Source organism: Solea solea, chromosome 7 (assembly GCF_958295425.1).
Source record: "Solea solea chromosome 7, fSolSol10.1, whole genome shotgun sequence".
NCBI classification, from domain to species: domain Eukaryota; kingdom Metazoa; phylum Chordata; class Actinopteri; order Pleuronectiformes; family Soleidae; genus Solea; species Solea solea.
The window spans coordinates 2,545,900-2,564,248 of NC_081140.1; the positions used below are offsets into that span (position 1 = coordinate 2,545,900).

The 18,349-nt window shown below is 42.0% G+C and overlaps 1 protein-coding gene across 1 annotated transcript; it reads left to right on the plus strand.

Annotated features, from left to right (window-relative positions):
* Window positions 1-9,199: 9,199 nt before the first annotated feature.
* On the plus strand, window positions 9,200-10,000 carry LOC131462851 (vomeronasal type-2 receptor 26-like; the record flags this gene model as incomplete). Its single annotated transcript, XM_058634384.1, has 1 exon — window positions 9,200-10,000. A coding segment is annotated over one exon (801 nt), but the record flags the coding sequence as incomplete, so codon positions are not given.
* Window positions 10,001-18,349: the final 8,349 nt, after the last annotated feature.

Sequence of the window (18,349 nt, forward strand, 5' to 3'; positions counted from 1 at the left end):
TCACGAAGGGAATCCAAAACTGTATCCTGACGAGCAGCAAACTCCTGAAGACCCTCAGCAACTGAGTTGAGTTGGATCCTCTGACGCTGGATAGCAGCAGCTTGAGTTAGCAGCTCCTGCTGTACTGGGTCTGAATCGGCTGGGTCCATTTCTTGGTCAGATCGTACTGTAAGGTCTGGAAAACACTGGACCCAAGAGCACGATTCAGTTTCCAAAAAAGGGTTTTAATTTAAAGCAAAATCCTGAGCAGCAAACGAAGGTGAAAACTAAACTGAGGGAGGGAGGTCCAGAAAAACCTCTGGCATCAGTAAAAGGCAAAAGTCTTAGGCAGAGCAAAACAGGCAGGACGAGAGCAGGGCATGTGGCACGACGATCTGACGGGGTGAATGAGAATGGGTTGTATTTGTAGGAGAGGCTGATGAGGACAATAAGGGCCAGGTGTGGAGGTGGGCGGGGAGACTCAGGTGAGTTGAATGAGGTGATTGCAGGTCCAACGTGAGTGACAAGATCTGCAATGACAAGGGAATTAGTGAGGGCAGATCAACACAGGAAAAATAAACAAACAGTCCTTAAGCAGATGACCCTGTGACAATTTGTTGCTTTACCTTTTGCAAAACTGTTGTTGCTGATTTATACCACCCACCTGTGGGAGAACCCTGAAAATGATTATTCAGCTTTAGAAGGAAATGCTTTCTTTGAAATGACTTTTTTTAAATATTTTTTCTTCTTCTTAATTTTAATTTCCAAAGCTTATGTATTACATGGAAAAAGTCAACTTCACCACAACATTTGGTGATCAAGTGTCATTTGATGAAAATGGTGATGCCTTACCTGTATATGACATTATGAACTGGGTGTGGCTCCCTGATGGAAGAACTAAAGTTCAGATAGTGGGTGAGGTTAAGAGGTCAGCCTTCAAGGGTGAAGAACTCACACTGGATGAAGACAAAATCTTCTGGAACTTTGAATCCAAACAGGTAATTGATTTCTTGACACCTTGTATGTGTCAAGTCCTTACAGATCAGTCTACCAGACACTGATATTTCTCCACACAGCCTCCTCGGTCAGTGTGCAGTGAGAGTTGTCCTCCAGGTACCCGCATGGCCAGAAAGAAGGGGGAATCTGAGTGTTGTTTTGACTGTGTCCCTTGTTCTGAAGGAAAGATCAGCAATACAACTGGTGAGTGTAAAGTTTTAAACACCACAGTTTAGAGATGTTGTATAAACATGTTTCTCATCACTTTCTCTCTTTTCTCAGACTCGATGGAGTGCACCAGTTGTCCAGAAGATTTCTGGTCCAGCCCCCAGCGTGACCACTGTGTTCCTAAGAAAACAGAGTTCCTCTCCTACCATGAGCCTCTGGGTATCTGCTTGACAACCACCTCACTGTTGGGCACATTTATCTGTGTTGTTGTTCTGGGCATCTTCATCCATCATCACAGCACACCTATAGTTCGTGCCAACAATTCAGAACTCAGTTTCCAGCTCTTGGTGTCACTTAAGTTCTGTTTCCTTTGCTCGTTGCTCTTCATTGGACGACCCAGATTATGGACTTGCCAACTAAGACATGCAGCATTTGGCATCAGCTTTGTGCTTTGTGTCTCATGTATTCTGGTGAAAACCATGGTGGTTCTGGCTGTGTTCAGGGCCTCCAAACCAGGAGGTGAGTCCAGTCTGAAGTGGTTTGGTGCTGTGCAGCAGAGAGGGACAGTTCTGGTTCTGACTTCTGTTCAAGCAGCAATCTGCACTGCCTGGCTTGTCTCTGCTTCACCAGTGCCTCATAAAAACACCCAGTATCACAGTGACAAGATAGTTTATGAGTGTGCAGTTGGGTCCACAGTTGGTTTTGCAGTTTTACTTGGTTATATTGGTTTACTGGCTGTCCTCAGTTGTTTGTTAGCTTTCCTTGCAAGGAATCTTCCAGACAGTTTCAATGAGGCCAAACTCATCACTTTCAGCATGTTGATCTTCTGTGCAGTGTGGGTGGCCTTTGTCCCTGCTTACATCAGCTCACCAGGCAAATATGCGGATGCAGTGGAGGTATTTGCCATCCTGGCCTCCAGTTTTGGCCTCTTGGTGGCGCTGTTTGGACCCAAATGTTATATAATCCTGTTGAGACCAGAGAGAAACACAAAGAAAGCCATCATGGGTCGAGGCATTGGGTCATAAAAACTGCAAGGAACAGAATTTGTCAAGTCTAGCTACCTTCTACATACAAAAATACTGGTAGAACAATACTACTATCAAGAAAGAGGGTTTATGGTAAATGAATGTTTTTTATCTAATATATTCATGATCACTAAAAAATGACCCCTTTTCAGCAACTATAAAAATTACAGGACACTTTTCTTCAAATTCCTTAAAGTCTATGAGTAAACGTCAGCTCCCTAATTTGTTAACACTGCAGATATTGACAACGGTTGTGGAGAGATGTCCTCCACAACAGAAGGTCAGCTATAGCACTATTGGTTACTCTACTTTACAATCACTATGGCGACAAATTAGAAGATTAGAATTAGCATTGGAGTGTCTTTTTTATCACAGTTAACAACAGTGCACACAGTGAGAGCTACACAACAGGAAGTCAAAACACATGTCACCAAGCAATCAAATACACCAAACAGACAACAATAGGTAACATCACAGTAAGTAAAAAACACAATAACAAAGAAAGCAGTTTCAAAAAACAATCAAACTCACCATTGTTTTGAGTATAATCTGTCAGCTTTTGTCATGTTGAACTGTGTCTCAGGAGCGAGTCTGCATGCAAAAAGTGCATGTGTAACGTGCAGGAATTTCCCCTGCACCTCCTCTCCTAAAAAATAAATAAATACAGCACAATCAACAATCGAAATCTGTTCATTTTTATTGATATCTTCGCTCTCATCAACCATTAGGGTGAAATGTTCTGCTTCTCTGATTTCTGCACTCATTTCATTTCTGACCATGCCAGCCATAATTTCAAAAAACTTGTTTTGAATGTCTTTGTGTGTATTTAGCATTTCTGGGATTGTCCTTGAGTTTCTTTTATAGGTCTGGTCAAATTTGACAATACATTTAGCAGCTCCAACAAAGTTCACTTATTTTCTCATTATTCCCATTATATTCCATATTCCATTAGAAAAGGCTGGTTCTGAATTGAACCTGTGCCCACCACCCAAAAATTGTCTCCATGCAAAGCAGAAAGTTGCGTCCAACTCCGAATATTCAATATTCAAGCCAAATATAAGTGTCGAACCATGTAGCATTGAACATCTAAGTGCGAGTGTGTTTAACAGAAAAAGAGTAGAGCAGGTAAAAGAAAAATGACACACAGAGCAATAAGCTGTGTATATCCCACCAGATGCTAATGCTAGCATAGCCTTAGGCTACCTACATAGCGCCATCAGCAAACAAGAAAACACCAACCCCAAAGCAGCCCACATCATAGCTGGTGATTTCAAATATGCAGAATTAAAATCAGTTTTCCCCAAGCTTGAACAACACATCAAATGCACAACCAGGGGAGGAAATACATCAGACAAGGCCTACTCAAATATAAAGAAATTAAAACTTGGCCTGAAGGAGCTTCCTCGCAGCTGCAGGACTGCTTTGAAAGGACAAATTGAGACATTATTGGAAACCAGGACTTGGGGGAGTACACATCCACTGTACTCGATTACATCCAGAACTGTGTTGACAACTTCACGTCAACAAACTCATCCGGGTGTACCCAAACCAGAAACCGTGGATGACAAAAGAGGTCCAAACTCTCCTCAAGGACCGCAACATCGCCTTCAGGTCTAGCGACAGAGCTCTGTACAGCGCCGCTAGAGCCAACCTGAAGAAAGGCATCAAGGATACCAAAGCGGCCAACAAGAGGAAGATATAGGACCACTTTAACAACAATGATCCACGGTGGGTGTGAAAGGGCATCCAGCACATTACCAACTACAAGCCCAGCAACGGCACGGCGGCCAACGGCGACGCCTCACTGGCAGAGGAACTAAATTGTTTCTTTCCTCGCTTCAAGGTGAAACCAGAAGAGCTCGTCACCACTCTCCCACCAGCCCTTAACAACAACAACTACACTCTCAGTGTGCAGGAGAATGAGGTGAGGCGGGTGCTGAGGGCAGTGAACCCGAGGAAGGCTGCCGGCCCGGATGGCGTGACAGGAAGAGTTCTGAAAGAATGTGCAGAACAGCTTTCTGAGGTCTTCACAAAGATCTTCAACCTGTCCCTATCCAAGTCCATAATGCCACCTTGCCTGAAGTCTGCCACAATCGTCCCAGTACCAAAAAGCCTGTCATCAGAGGCCTTAACGACAACCGCCCGGTCACCCTCATACCAGTCATTATGTGTTTCAAGAGACTGGTCCAGCAGTACATTAAAACCAGCCTCCCGCCCTCCTTCCACCCACACCAGTTTGCCTACAGAGCAAACAGGTCCACTGAGGATGCCATCGCCACTGCTCTTCACACTGCACTGACCCACCTTGAACACCGGGGGAGCTTTGTGAGGATGCTCTTCATTGATTTTAGCTCTGCCTTTAATACTATCATCCCCAGCAGATGTCACCAAACTCATGGATTTAGGACTATCACAACCCATTTGCCTCTGGATTAAAGACTTTCTGTCTAACCGCCCCCAGAATGTCAGACTGGGCCCTCACCTCTCCATCCCCATCACCCCCACCGCTGCTCCATCGAGAGTGTGTTGGCATACTGTATAACCACATGGTATGCTAACTGCTCTGCAGCAGACAGGAGAGCCCTTCAGAGGGTTATCAACACTGCCCAAAAAAAATCACTGGCTGCCCACTGACCTCCCTGAAGGACATCTTCAGCTCTCGCTGCTTGGGCAGGGCAGCCAACATCCTGAAGGACCCTTCCCACCCTGGGCACAACCTGTTCCACCTGCTGCCCTCTGGCAGACAGTACAGGTCCTTCAAAACTCGCATGAACAGACTCAGAGGCAGCTTCTACCCCACAGCTATTTGTGAACTGAATAATACAATCAAGTAAAATAAAAAACTTGCACTACTACAACACTACTGTGCACTACCTTTTACCTCAGCTGCTTTTTTTATCTACCTGTATATATTATCCTTATTTTTATTTGTATATTTTAACTTTATTCGTACATATATATTTTTACCCTACTTTTATATTTAAAATGTGTTGTTGTATTTGCACCGTATGGATGATGCCAGTTTCGTTGCACTAAGTGCAATGATAATATAGGGATTCTGATTCTGAGGAGGACATGAGAGAGGGTAAACCTAAAAAAACAGTTTTTGTAGGTTTTCACATTTTATAATGAATGGTTATACGAGTATTCTGTGCTGTGGCTTTTAATTTTCTAATTTCTACAATCAAACATCAAAATACCAAAGGAAAGCAATGATAATCCTTTCTACATATTTTTGTACAAATCAGTGACAGTTGAGATTTATTTTGGGCCCTGCCCCTACAGCTTCACTTCCTCCTCTGCACTGATGGGTGGTGTTACAAGATTAATCAACATGGGCAGTTGCAAATCAATAAAATGTGTTGATATTGTGATAAGACTGCATTCAGAAAAGGAGATGAGCCAAAGCAAAGTCATGAGGGCATTTTTAGACACCAGCCGCCTCTTCCTAATGTTGTATTTCTGCTTCTCCTCTGCTGTGTCCTCCTCTCTTTATTCCTCCTCTTGTCAGTTAAAGGGACAGTTTCATTTAAATGGGATGCACAAAACTGGAGATGTGATTTTAGGTGGACTATTTACAGTCAACTTCATTTCAACTGATCCTGACCTGTCTTTTACCTCGGAGCCACAAAAGCCTGACTGCTATGGGTGAGTCTATGAGGGAAACAACAAAAAGCTGATGAAACCCAAGTCTATAAGTAGAATATATGTATGATTAATGTAAAATACAGTGTGTATATATGCCATTTTAAGTCATGTTAGCTATTATATTTGAACTATTACTCTGACTGAATTAATAATATGTATTTGTGAAACATGTGAAACAGCTTTGCACAGATAATATTGAATGTTGGCATATGAGCAGACTGTTCATAATCAAGTTCTGAGGACCGACACATTACATATCCTCCAATATTTCTACTGAATATTTTTGTCCTCTGGCAGACACTGCAAAGTCCCAGCAGGCAATTGTTTAAAAACTCTTTTGAGCCTACATTTGTTAGACATTTAAATGAGGCTGCTTGAGACTAGGAATGTGCCATGGATTTTATGTTGTTTTTAACAATTGTTGCTCCTTTAGTGATTAAACTGTCATTGCCTTTGTTGTGTTGGTTTTATTGTATTTTAATGTTGTGTTTTATTATTTATTGTACCACGAGGGCATTGATATATGCAGCTTCAGTCCAAGACAAATTTCCCTATGGGACAAAAAAGTATATTTAATTTTATTTATTTTAATGTATTTTAAGTGGTAAACATGTGTGTTATTTTTTTTTATAGTTTTAATATTATAGGATTCAGACTGGCTCAGACCATGGCATTCACCATTGATGAAATCAACAGAAACTCCAACCTGCTGCCAAATGTGACTCTGGGATACAGTCTGTATGATAACTGTGCCCATATAGGAATTGGATTTCGGGGAGCACTGACCTTAGTCAGTGGTCAAGAAGAGCAAGTTACATTACAGAACTGTGTAGGAACTCCTCCAGTCCTAGGGATTGTGGGTGATACTTCCTCTAGACGTTCTATTGCCATATCCACAGTCTTAGGTTTGTACAGAGTGCCTCTGGTAAGTTTAAATAATATAATTATATAATTATATAATTACAATTTAGTTATAAACATATTTAACATGGAAAATAAATGTTTTTAGAACATTCAATCTGTGTGTTTTGCAGGTGAGTTATTTTGCCACATGTTCCTGCCTGAGTGACCGACAAAAGTTTCCATCTTTCTTTAGGACGATCCCAAGTGATGCTTTTCAGGTGAAAATGTATCTACAAAAAGAAAAGAGTGTGTCACCAGTCATGTTACATGTTTCATTGACAGAGTTGTGTGGTGTCAGATATACAACACTTAAAGACAGTGATTAAACATGAGTCTTTGATGAACCTGTTTAGCAGGATTTCTAGTAAAGATGAGTCCAGCCTGTGCACTAATCCCTCTGCTCTGTGTCCACATAGGTGAATGCTATGATTCAGATTCTAAAACACTTTGGTTGGACTTGGGCAGGTCTGCTCATTAGTGATAGTGATTATGGATTCCACGCTGCCCGATCCTTTCACTCTGATCTGGGTCCAGCTGGTGGAGGTTGTCTGGCTTACACAGAGATTTTGCCCCGGGGTGATGACCCTGCTGAAGTGAGGAGAATAGTGGATGTGATGAGGAAATCTACAGCTCGAGTTGTGATTGCATTTGCAAATAGTTTCCTCATGATTAACCTCATGAAAGAGGTCAGTCCTGAAAAAAATATCTAGCAAAAACCATTTAACCTTTAAAAAAACAGATTTCATGAATTCTATTTCACATGTCATTTGTTAAAGCTGCTGCTAATGTTTAAGAGTAAGATTGTTTACCAAGACAAATTTGACTGTAATTCTGGTAGTACTCTAGGTTTGTGTGTGACATCAACTGTGGAAACTAGATTATACTTTACTGGTATGAAAGTATGAATTCATATACATATGATAATACAATGCACAGGTGGTGAGGCAGAATGTGACAGGCCTGCAGTGGATTGCCAGTGAATCCTGGACATCAGCTGATGTGCTCCAGACTCCTCACCTCATGCCGTACCTGGGTGGAACACTGGGCATCGCCATCCATCGAGGAGAAATACCAGGTTTCAGGGACTTCCTGTTACAAATACGTCCTGATCTACATCACAACAACACTGATGGAAACAGCATGGTGAGAGTTTCACTCTGATTTGGTATTTTTTGGTAAAAAATATATTGTCATCAATTTAAGATGAACTACATTACAGGTGAATCAGTTTTGGAAACACACATTTCAGTGTAGATTTGCACCACCTCCAGCAGGTTGGGTGGAAGCTGCAGGAGAATTATGCACTGGACAGGAAGTTATACAGAATGTGGAGACTGATTTCTTGGATGATTCAGACCTCAGACCAGAGTATAATGTGTATAAGGCTGTGTATGCTCTGGCGTATGCTCTTGATGACATGCTGCAGTGTGAGCCAGGGAGAGGACCTTTCAGCAACAACACCTGTGCTCATTTACAAAGACTGGAGCCATGGCAGGTGAGATATCAGTTTACACTCAGCTCTAAATTTCCTTCGTATTTCATTTGGAGTTTGAAGTGTTAAGAAATTATAGACCAAATCCTACTTCTGGGATTAGGCAACTTTGACACTCCAAATTGACCATAGGTGTGAGTGTGAGAGTGGATGGTTGTTTGTCTCTATGTGGCCCTGTGATTGACTGGTGATCTGTCCAAGGTGTGACCCTGCCTTTAGCCAGAGCCCCCAACAACCCTCATGTGTAGGATAAAGTGGTAGAATATGGATGGTGGATGGTTTTATTATCAAGTGAAATTTAGTGGATAGAAAGCACTATACTTTTAATGCTTTTTCCCTTTATAACTAATGTCAATTTTCATAGATTGTGCATTACTTGGAGAAAGTAAATTTCACAACAACATTTGGTGATCGAGTGTCATTTGATGAAAATGGTGATGCCTTACCTGTATATGACATCATGAACTGGGCGTGGCTCTCTGATGGAAGAACTAAAGTTCAGAGAGTGGGTGAGGTTAAGAGGTCAGCCTTCAAACGTGAAGAACTCACACTGGATGAAGACAAAATCTTCTGGAACTTTGAATCCAAACAGGTTATTTCTTACTTTTCAGACTACCATCTCTTTTCCTTAAATATTATAGATTAATCTAACAGACACTGATATTTCTGCACACAGCCTCCTCGGTCAGTGTGCAGTGAGAGTTGTCCTCCAGGTACCCGCATGGCCAGAAAGAAGGGGGAACCTGAGTGTTGTTTTGACTGTGTCCCTTGTTCTGAGGGAAAGATCAGCAATACAACTGGTGAGTGTAAACTTTTAAACACCACAGTTTAGAGATGTTGTATAAACATGTATCTCATCACTTTCCCTCTTTTCTCAGACTCCATGGAGTGCACCATTTGTCCAGAAGATTTCTGGTCCAGCCCTCAGCGTGACCACTGTGTTCCGAAGAATACGGAGTTCCTCTCCTACCATGAGCCTCTGGGTATCTGCTTGACAACCACCTCACTGTTGGGCACATGTATCTGTGTTGTTGTTCTGGGCATCTTCATCCATCATCACAACACACCTATAGTTCGTGCCAACAATTCAGAACTCAGCTTTCTTCTCTTGGTGTCACTCAAATTGTGTTTCCTATGCTCTTTGCTCTTCATTGGACGACCCAGATTATGGACTTGTCAACTAAGACATGCAGCATTTGGCATCAGCTTTGTGCTTTGTGTCTCATGTATCCTGGTGAAAACCATGGTGGTTCTTGCTGTGTTCAGGGCCTCCAAACCAGGAGGTGAGTCCAGTCTCAAGTGGTTTGGTGCTGTGCAGCAGAGAGGGACAGTTCTGGTTCTGACAACTATTCAAACAGCAATCTGCACTGCCTGGCTTGTCTCTGCTTCACCAGTGCCTCATAAAAACACCCAGTATTATAATGACAAGATTGTTTATGAGTGTGCAGTTGGGTCCACAGTTGGTTTTGCAGTTTTACTTGGTTATATTGGTTTACTGGCTGTCCTCAGTTGTTTGTTAGCTTTTCTAGCAAGGAATCTTCCAGACAGTTTCAATGAGGCCAAACTCATCACTTTTAGCATGTTGATCTTCTGTGCAGTATGGGTGGCCTTTGTCCCTGCTTACATCAGCTCACCAGGCAAATATGCAGATGCAGTGGAGGTATTTGCCATCCTGGCCTCAAGTTTTGGCCTCTTGGTGGCGCTGTTTGGACCCAAATGTTACATTATCTTGTTTAGACCAGAGAGAAACACAAAGAACGCCATCATGGGTCGAGGCACTAATTCATGAAAACTGTATCCAGAAGTTAATTTGAAGAATTATTTCAATTTCTGCCAATTACCCATCCTGAAATTTATATACTGGACTTTTAATGTGGACTTTTAACTTAAAATGTGCCCAGCCATAGAAAAACCATGAGTTTCCCGAGGGGCATTTTGAATTATTTGCAGATTCTGGAAGTGTGATTCAACAGGTGAAAATCTGAAAATATTTGAAGATGTGGCCATTTAAATGTAGGTACTCCTCAAACTGCTTTAGGGAGAATTTTAGCCTCAAGGATTTACACCTTCTGGGAGCAAAGTGACAGTATCATTACATTTACATAGTCCAATCCCCTCCTGGTCTAGCTGTCAGTGACAAAATTGCATTTTAAAACCACAATACTGAGCTAGCTAATAACAATGTAAGCCAAAATTCGGAAACGCACAGTGTATTATTAAAAGACAGCGTCTTGCAAAAAAAACAAACTTTAACCCCTGTATGTGACTTCAAATGAACTCTAACATAATGTAGATTAAAAACATTAATGAAAACTGACCCCATACTGTGTCGGTTTGCCTCAAGGTGTCCAATTATTCTCATGTCCTGCCACTCTGTTTCGGCCGTTAAAGAATCCATCCGTTTGTTGTGCATAACCTCTAAGAGCATACACAGGAGTGGCTGCATATAAAGTAGCCATGTGTTTCCTCTGTGATATGTAGCTGATTTGCCGAAAAAATAGCAAAAGTGTGATATCATCACACCCTAGTAGGAATCGTTTCACAGCGATCAAACAACCCGGAATTCAAACACAAATTCCATAGTTTTTAGACTCCCAATACTGTGATTTGAAGTATGAAGTGGTGTCGTCGTGATTTCAACTTGCATATTCTGTTTTTTTTCTCTAAATTTTTTTTTAAAAAGAACCCCGATTTTTCTGTTTACTCAACTTGTGCTGGTTTTCTCATGGCTGGTCACATTGATAATGTTGTGTTTATTTTCAGTGTCTTGTTCATATGGGCTGGGTAATATGGCCAATGTCTTCACAATAAACATTGCCAAATCAGTCGAGTGATAATTGCAGACAGAATTGTGATCTTCAATTGAAATTGAAGAAATAGTTAGTGGTGTGGTTTACCTTTTTATGTACAGAAAACAATCAACATCTGTTTAACTCATATTTATAATATATTACACATCTGTGTCAAAACGTTCAATGCACAAAACGTGTTGTACCTCAAATTGTGTTTGTGCAATGCATCAAAATGAAGTTGATGTATATTGAACCACTGTTGTATTACAAATTAAAGTTATCCAGACATTTTCTACTGCTTTATCCTGTAAAAATCTTACTTAAAATGTTATTGTTATTAATTTGGCAAATAGCAAAGGGAATTCACCTTTGTATATTCTCTGAGAAGTGAATCTAAAATAACATTCAACCACTAAAACTAATTATTCTGTCAGGAATGCAAGTAAATAACTATAATTTGACATCAAGAAATACCAATGTATATATATATATATATATATACATACATATACATATATATATATATATATATATATATATACATACATACCTGGTAAAGAACAAATGACTGTAAAACATAAATATTCACATTAACTGTATGTAAAACTTATCGTCCAGGGTCACTGTTACCAAACAAAAAGACGGTCTTAGCTCTGCACTGCACTTCTCCTTGCTGATATACAGTATATATAGTCCTGTTAGGTCTGTAAACTTCCTGTCTCACTAATATAACAGCCTAATTTATTTAATTAGGAATTACAAATGCAAAAGTCAGCATTTAACACCATAAAATGCTCGTTCCATTTAATGTGAGACAGAAAAACACATTCATAAATTGTACACATCACATTACATTACATTACATTACATGTCATTTAGCAGACGCTTTTATCCAAAGCGACTTGCAATAAGTGCATTTAAACATTTGGGTACAAATAAGAGCGAGAAGTAAGTAAGAGCTTCAAGTAAGCCAAACTATGAAGTGCTAGTCATAAGTGCGATGTATAAGCAAGTTTTTTTTTTTTTCTTTCTTTTTTTTTTTTTAATGTCGTCGTCGTCTTAGTCGAGGTAGAGTCGGAAGAAATGTGTTTTTAGTCGGCAGCGGAAGATGTGGAGGCTTTCCGCTCTCCGGATGTTGATGGGGAGTTCGTTCCACCATTTGGGAGCTAGGACAGTGAACAGTCTTGAGTTCTGTGAATGCCTCTGCGATCCTCTCAGTGAGGGGGCAGCAAGCCGGTTTGCCGATGCAGAGCGGGCGTGGGCGGGCTGGGGTGTAGGTTTAGATCATGTCCTAGATGTAGGCTGGACCGGATCCGTTTGTAGCATGGAACGCAAGCACTAGAGTCTTGAAGGGAGCGGAGGAGCGGTGTAGTGTGGGAGAATTTCGGTAAGTTGAAGACCAGTCGAGCTGCTGCATTCTAGATGAGCTGCAGAGGTCATATGGAATACGCAGGGAGACCAGCCAGGAGGGAGTTGCATTAGTCCAAGCGTGAGATGACAAGAGCCTGGACCAGAACCTGTGCCGCCTTCTGGGTTAGAAGAGGCCGTATCCTTCTGATGTTGTGCAACATGTATCTGCAAGATGCTGTTGCAGCAAGGTTGGCAGTGAGGGAGAGATGGTCATCAAGTGTCACACCCAGGTTCCTTGCGGTATGAGAACACATAAACTATTCCACCTGCAGCCACTGCACCAGTATTATTACAAGGCTACACAGCTAATATGGTTAGCCTGAATTATCTTTACATGTCATTTAGCAGACGCTTTTATCCAAAGCGACTTACAAGGGAATTGAGTACACCCTGCCAGGGGTGGAGTTGAACTTCCATGATGTCTTTTGCACACAGGGTACCAGTTTTAACCACTGAGCTACCCCACCCCTATCTGAATTAGCATCGGAGGCTAGCAACAGTTAGCTGGGATTTTTTGTCACAGTTAACGACCTAAAACACAAACAGCCTCATACCAACAGTGTGAATAATCTTAATATAACTTTATATGATGAGTGTAAAACTTTTCCTCACCTGTAATGAAACAAAAACCCAGTATTAGCTGTGCAACAGGTTCTCTGACATCCATGTCAAAGTTCTTCCTTTTCACAGGAGTCTAGCGCCAAACAGCAGAGTAGCCAACCAATTACTGACATCTACTGGTAGAAATAATTACTGTCCCCTAGGTAAGTGAAGGGTAAAATGGGGCTTTGTAAAATTTTTTACAAAGTCATTTAGTACAAATGAGTATCAGTTGGGATTTATTTTGGGCCCTGCCCCTACACTTCCTCCTCTGCACTGATGGGCGGTGTTACAAGATTAATCAACATGGGCAGCTACAAATCAATAAAATGTGTAGATATTATCATTGGACTGCACTCAGAAAAGGAGATGAGCCAAAGCAAAGTCATGAGGGCATTTTTAGACACCAGCCTCCTCTTCCTAAAATTGTATTTCTATTACTACTCTGCTGTGTCCTCCTCTCTTTATTCCTCTTCTTGTCAATTAAAGGGACAGTTTCATTTGAATGGGATGCACAAAACTGGAGATGTGATTCTAGGTGGACTGTTTGCTGTTAACACAATTTCAACTGATCCTGACCTGTCTTTTACCTCAGAGCCACAAACGTCTGACTGCTATGGGTGAGTCTGTGAGGGAAACAGCACAAAGCTGATGAAACCCAAGTCTATAAGTAGACTGTATATGATTCATGTAAAATACTTACAGTATATATGCCATTTATATATGTATATATATGGATGATTGTATATATATATATATATATATGTATATACTGTGTGTATATATATATATATATATATATATATACTGTATATATATATATATATATACATACATATGTAATTTTAGATTACATTTGCATCCACATTTTGTTATCATGTTTGAACTATTTATCTGACTGAATTCATAATATGTAGTTGTGAAACATGTAGCTTTGTATTGTTCCTTTAAAGTTTATTTTATCGTAAACACTTGTGCTATGTTGTTAGTTTTGATATTGTAGGATTCAGACTGGCTCAGACCATGGCCTTTGCTATTGATGAGATCAACAGAAACACCAACCTGCTGCCTAATGTGACTCTGGGATACAGTCTGTATGATAACTGTGCCCAACTAGGAATTGGATTTCGTGCAGCACTGACCTTAGTCAGTGGTCAAGAAGAGCAAGTTACATTAGAGGAGAACTGTGTAGGAACTCCTCCAGTCCTAGGGATTGTGGGGGGTGCTTCCTCTAGACGTTCTATTGCCATATCCACAGTCTTAGGTTTGTACAGCATGCCTCTGGTAAGTTTAAATAAATGAAATACATGAACATAACAATCAATGTTAAACAATCAATGTTAAATTTAAAATAAATATTTTTTAGAATGTTGAATTAAAGAAAGTCTGTGTGTTTTGCAGGTGAGTTATTATGCCACATGTTCCTGCCTGAGTGACCGAAAAAAGTTTCCGTCTTTCTTTAGAACGATCCCAAGTGATGCTTTTCAGGTGAAAAATTATCTATAAAAGGAAAAGAGTGTGTCACCAGTCATGTTATATGTTTCATTGACAGAGTTGTGTGGTGTCAGAAATACAACATTTACAGTCAGTGATTAAACATGAGTCTTTGATGAACCTGTTTAGCAGGATTTCTAGTAAAGATGATTCCAGCCTGTGCACTTATCCCTCTGCTCTGTGTCCACATAGGTGAATGCTATGATTCAGATTCTAAAACACTTTGGTTGGACTTGGGCAGGTCTGCTCATCAGTGATGATGATTATGGAGTCCATGCTGCCCGATCCTTTCACTCTGATCTGGGTCCAGCTGGTGGAGGTTGTCTGGCATACACAGAGATTTTGCCCTGGGGTGATGACCCTGCTGAAGTGAGGAGAATAGTGGATGTGATGAGGAAATCTACAGCTCGGGTGGTGATTGTGTTTGCACATAAGATTCACATGGTTAACCTCATGGAAGAAGTAGGTGTTCAAGATTCAAGATTCTTAATTGTTATTATGCAAGCATAACAAAATTTCCTCCCGAGACTCTCAGCACACTTTGAAATGAAAAGAAAATAACAAATAGAAAAATAGAAATGAACAAAACTGAAAATTGAAAATAGGTTGTTGTTACATGATTTAATATTAATTGCATAGAGCTGCTTTGACTGTAAAACAAATATGAAAAGTATGTAGTATAATTTTATATACTTGTTATAATGTAATGTACAGGTGGTGAGGCAAAATGTGACAGGTCTGCAGTGGATGGCCAGTGAAGCCTGGACATTAGCTGCTGAGCTTCAAACTCCTCACCTCATGCCGTACCTGGGAGGAACACTGGGCATCGCCATCCTTCGAGGAGAAATGCCAGGGTTCAGGGACTTCCTTTTACAAATACGTCCTGACCGACATCACAACACTAGAACTGGAAATAATGTGGTAAGAATTTAAATGTTCAATCTGATAAAAAAAAATGTAAAAGTGTCAGTGTGAAAAACAACAATAATTGTTTTCAGGTGAATCAGTTTTGGGAACACACATTTCAGTGTAGATTTGCACCACCTCCAGCAGGTTGGGTGGAAGCTGGAGGAGAATTGTGCACTGGACAGGAAGTTATAGAGAATATGGAGACTGATTTCCTGGATGATTCAGACCTCAGACCAGAGTATAATGTGTATAAGGCTGTGTACGCTCTGGCGTATGCTCTTGATGACATGCTGCAGTGTGAGCCAGGGAGAGGACCTTTCAGCAACAACACCTGTGCTCATTTACAAAGAATGGAGCCATGGCAGGTGAGATATCAGTTTACACTCAAGTCTTTTAATTTGACTTAATCCACTGTGTTTCTTTTAGAGTTGAGCAAAGTGTGTATTATTAATTGATTATGAGATTATGATAATTTCAATACAATTTAATCATTTTCTACACTTATGGAGAATAGATAATTGAGTGTATTGTATTCGAATGAAATATAAATAATATTTAACAGAATAGAATTATAGATGTTCCTCTTTGAACCACCACCTTATCATGGAGGAGGAGTTTGAGTTTGAGTGGTAGGGTGTCCCTTGGCAACTTGGTCCTGGGTGAAGGGCCAGACAAAGAGCAGATAAGAAGACCTAACATGAACAGGACATCAGAGAGCCAGTGTACCTGGCTCAGAGGGTTACCGGGGTCCCACCCTGAAGCCAGGCCTGTGGTTGGAGCCCGAAACACCCTTGTTGTTACATGGGCTCATCCCCCTGCGGATCCACCAACTACAGGAGGAACATGAAGGGTCCTGTGTATTGTGGATGGGGTAGCAGACCAAGGCGGGAGCCTTGGTGGTCCAATCCTCGATTAGAACTGGCAATCGGAACGTGGAACGTCACAGCTCTGGTAGGAAAGGAGCTGGAGCTTGTAAAGACGTTGTGAAAGACCGACTAGAATAGAATAGAATAGAATAGAAATACTTTATTCATCCCCAAGGGGAAATTGTTTTAACATAGCAGCAATGCAACAAATATTATAAACATAAAACGTAAAATGTGCAACAGTGGGAAAAAATAGTGCAATAATGAAGGAGTGGCATAATGGAGTGCAATGTCATACTGTATGTCACGGAGAGAAAATGTCCATTGTGCAAATGAGCAGTTTTTTTTTTGTTTGTTTTTTTTTCTTTTGTGACTATTACAGAGAGTTATTGTAAGTTTTGATGGCTGATGGCAGGAATGACTTCCTGAATCTGTCCTTGTGACAGCGGAGCTGTCTCAATCTCTTGGAGAATGTGCTCTCCTGGGCCTGGAGGATGTGGTGGAGAGGATGATGGAAAAAAGTTCATTCAGCATCCTCCTCTCCACCACCGTTTCCACGGTGTCCTGTTTGCAGCCGATGATGGAGCCGGCCTTCTTTATCAGTTTGTTTAGTTTGTTAGTTTCACCGGCTCCAATGCTGCTCCCCCAGCACACCACAGCAAAGAACAGTGCACTGTCCACAACAGACTGGTAAAATAACTCCAACATCTTGCTGCATACATCAAACGATCGCAGCCTCCTCAGAAAGAAGAGCCTGCTCATCCCCTTCCTGTACACAGCACCGGTGTTAGCCTTCCAGTCCAGTCTGTTGTTCAGCCTCACACCAAGGAATTTGTATTCCTCCACCATCTCAATGTCCTCCCCCAGTACTCTCAGAGGTTGTGGAGCTGTCCTCTTCCTCCTGAAGTCCACCACCATCTCCTTGGTCACATTCAGAATCAGGTGGTTCTCACTGGCCCACTTCACAAAGTCAGATACCACTGTCCTGTACTCCCCCTCCTGTCCATCCCTCATACACCCCACCACCGTAGAGTCATCGGAGAACTTCTGCAAGTGGCATGACACAGAGTCATATTTAAAGTCTGAGGTGTATATGGTGAACAGGAAGGGGGACAGCACAGTTCCCTGTGGGGCTCCTACATCGCTAACCACCACATCAGACAAACCACAACCCAGTCGGACAAACTGTGGTCTGCCTGTCAGGTAGTCAGTGATCCAGGAGATGGTGGGCGTGTCCACCCCCACCACCTGCAACTTCTCTCCCGGTAACAGTGGCTGGATGGTGTTGAAAGCACTGGAGAAATCAAAGAAAGTGATTCTCACAGTGCCTCCAGCACCATCCAGGTGAGACTGAGCTCGATGCAGCAGATAGATGAGGGCGTCATCCACCCCCAGTTTGGGCTGATAAGCAAATTGAAGTGGGTCCAGTGAGGACTTTACCTGCGGTCTGAGGTGAGCCAAGACCAGCCGCTCCAGCACCTTCATCACATGGGACGTCAGAGCCACTGGGCGGTAGTCCCCGGGTTCACAAGATGCTGATGACTTTGGCTTGGGGACAGGAACCAGGCATGATGTCTTCCACAGCGCTGGGACCATCCCCTGTTGGAGGCTCAGGTTGAAGAGGTGCTGCAGGATCACAGCCAGCTGGGTAGCACAAGCCCTCAGTAGCCTGGGGCTAAGACCGTCCAGGCCTGCAGCCTTGTTCTGCTGCAGTCTCTCCAGCTGTCTTCTGACCTGGGTGGTTGTCACGGAGAGGGGGGGGAGAAGGTGGTGGGGGAGAGGTGGAGAGGTGGGGGGGGGGGTGATAGAGTGTCCAAGCGGTTCTCCAGGGGGGGCAGAGGGGGGAGAGGTAGAGGCAGGGGGGAAGGGAGGGAGGTGTGATGTGTGGGGGAAGCAGCAGGGGGCTGTGTGGAAGACTGTGAGCTGAACCTGTTGAAGAAGAGGTTCAGCTGATTAGCCCTCTCGATAGAGCCCTCTGTCGGTTTCTCCTTCACGTTAAATCCAGTGAAGGATTTAAGTCAGCCTAGATATAGTCAGCCTCACTTTGACACATAGCATTGGCTCTGG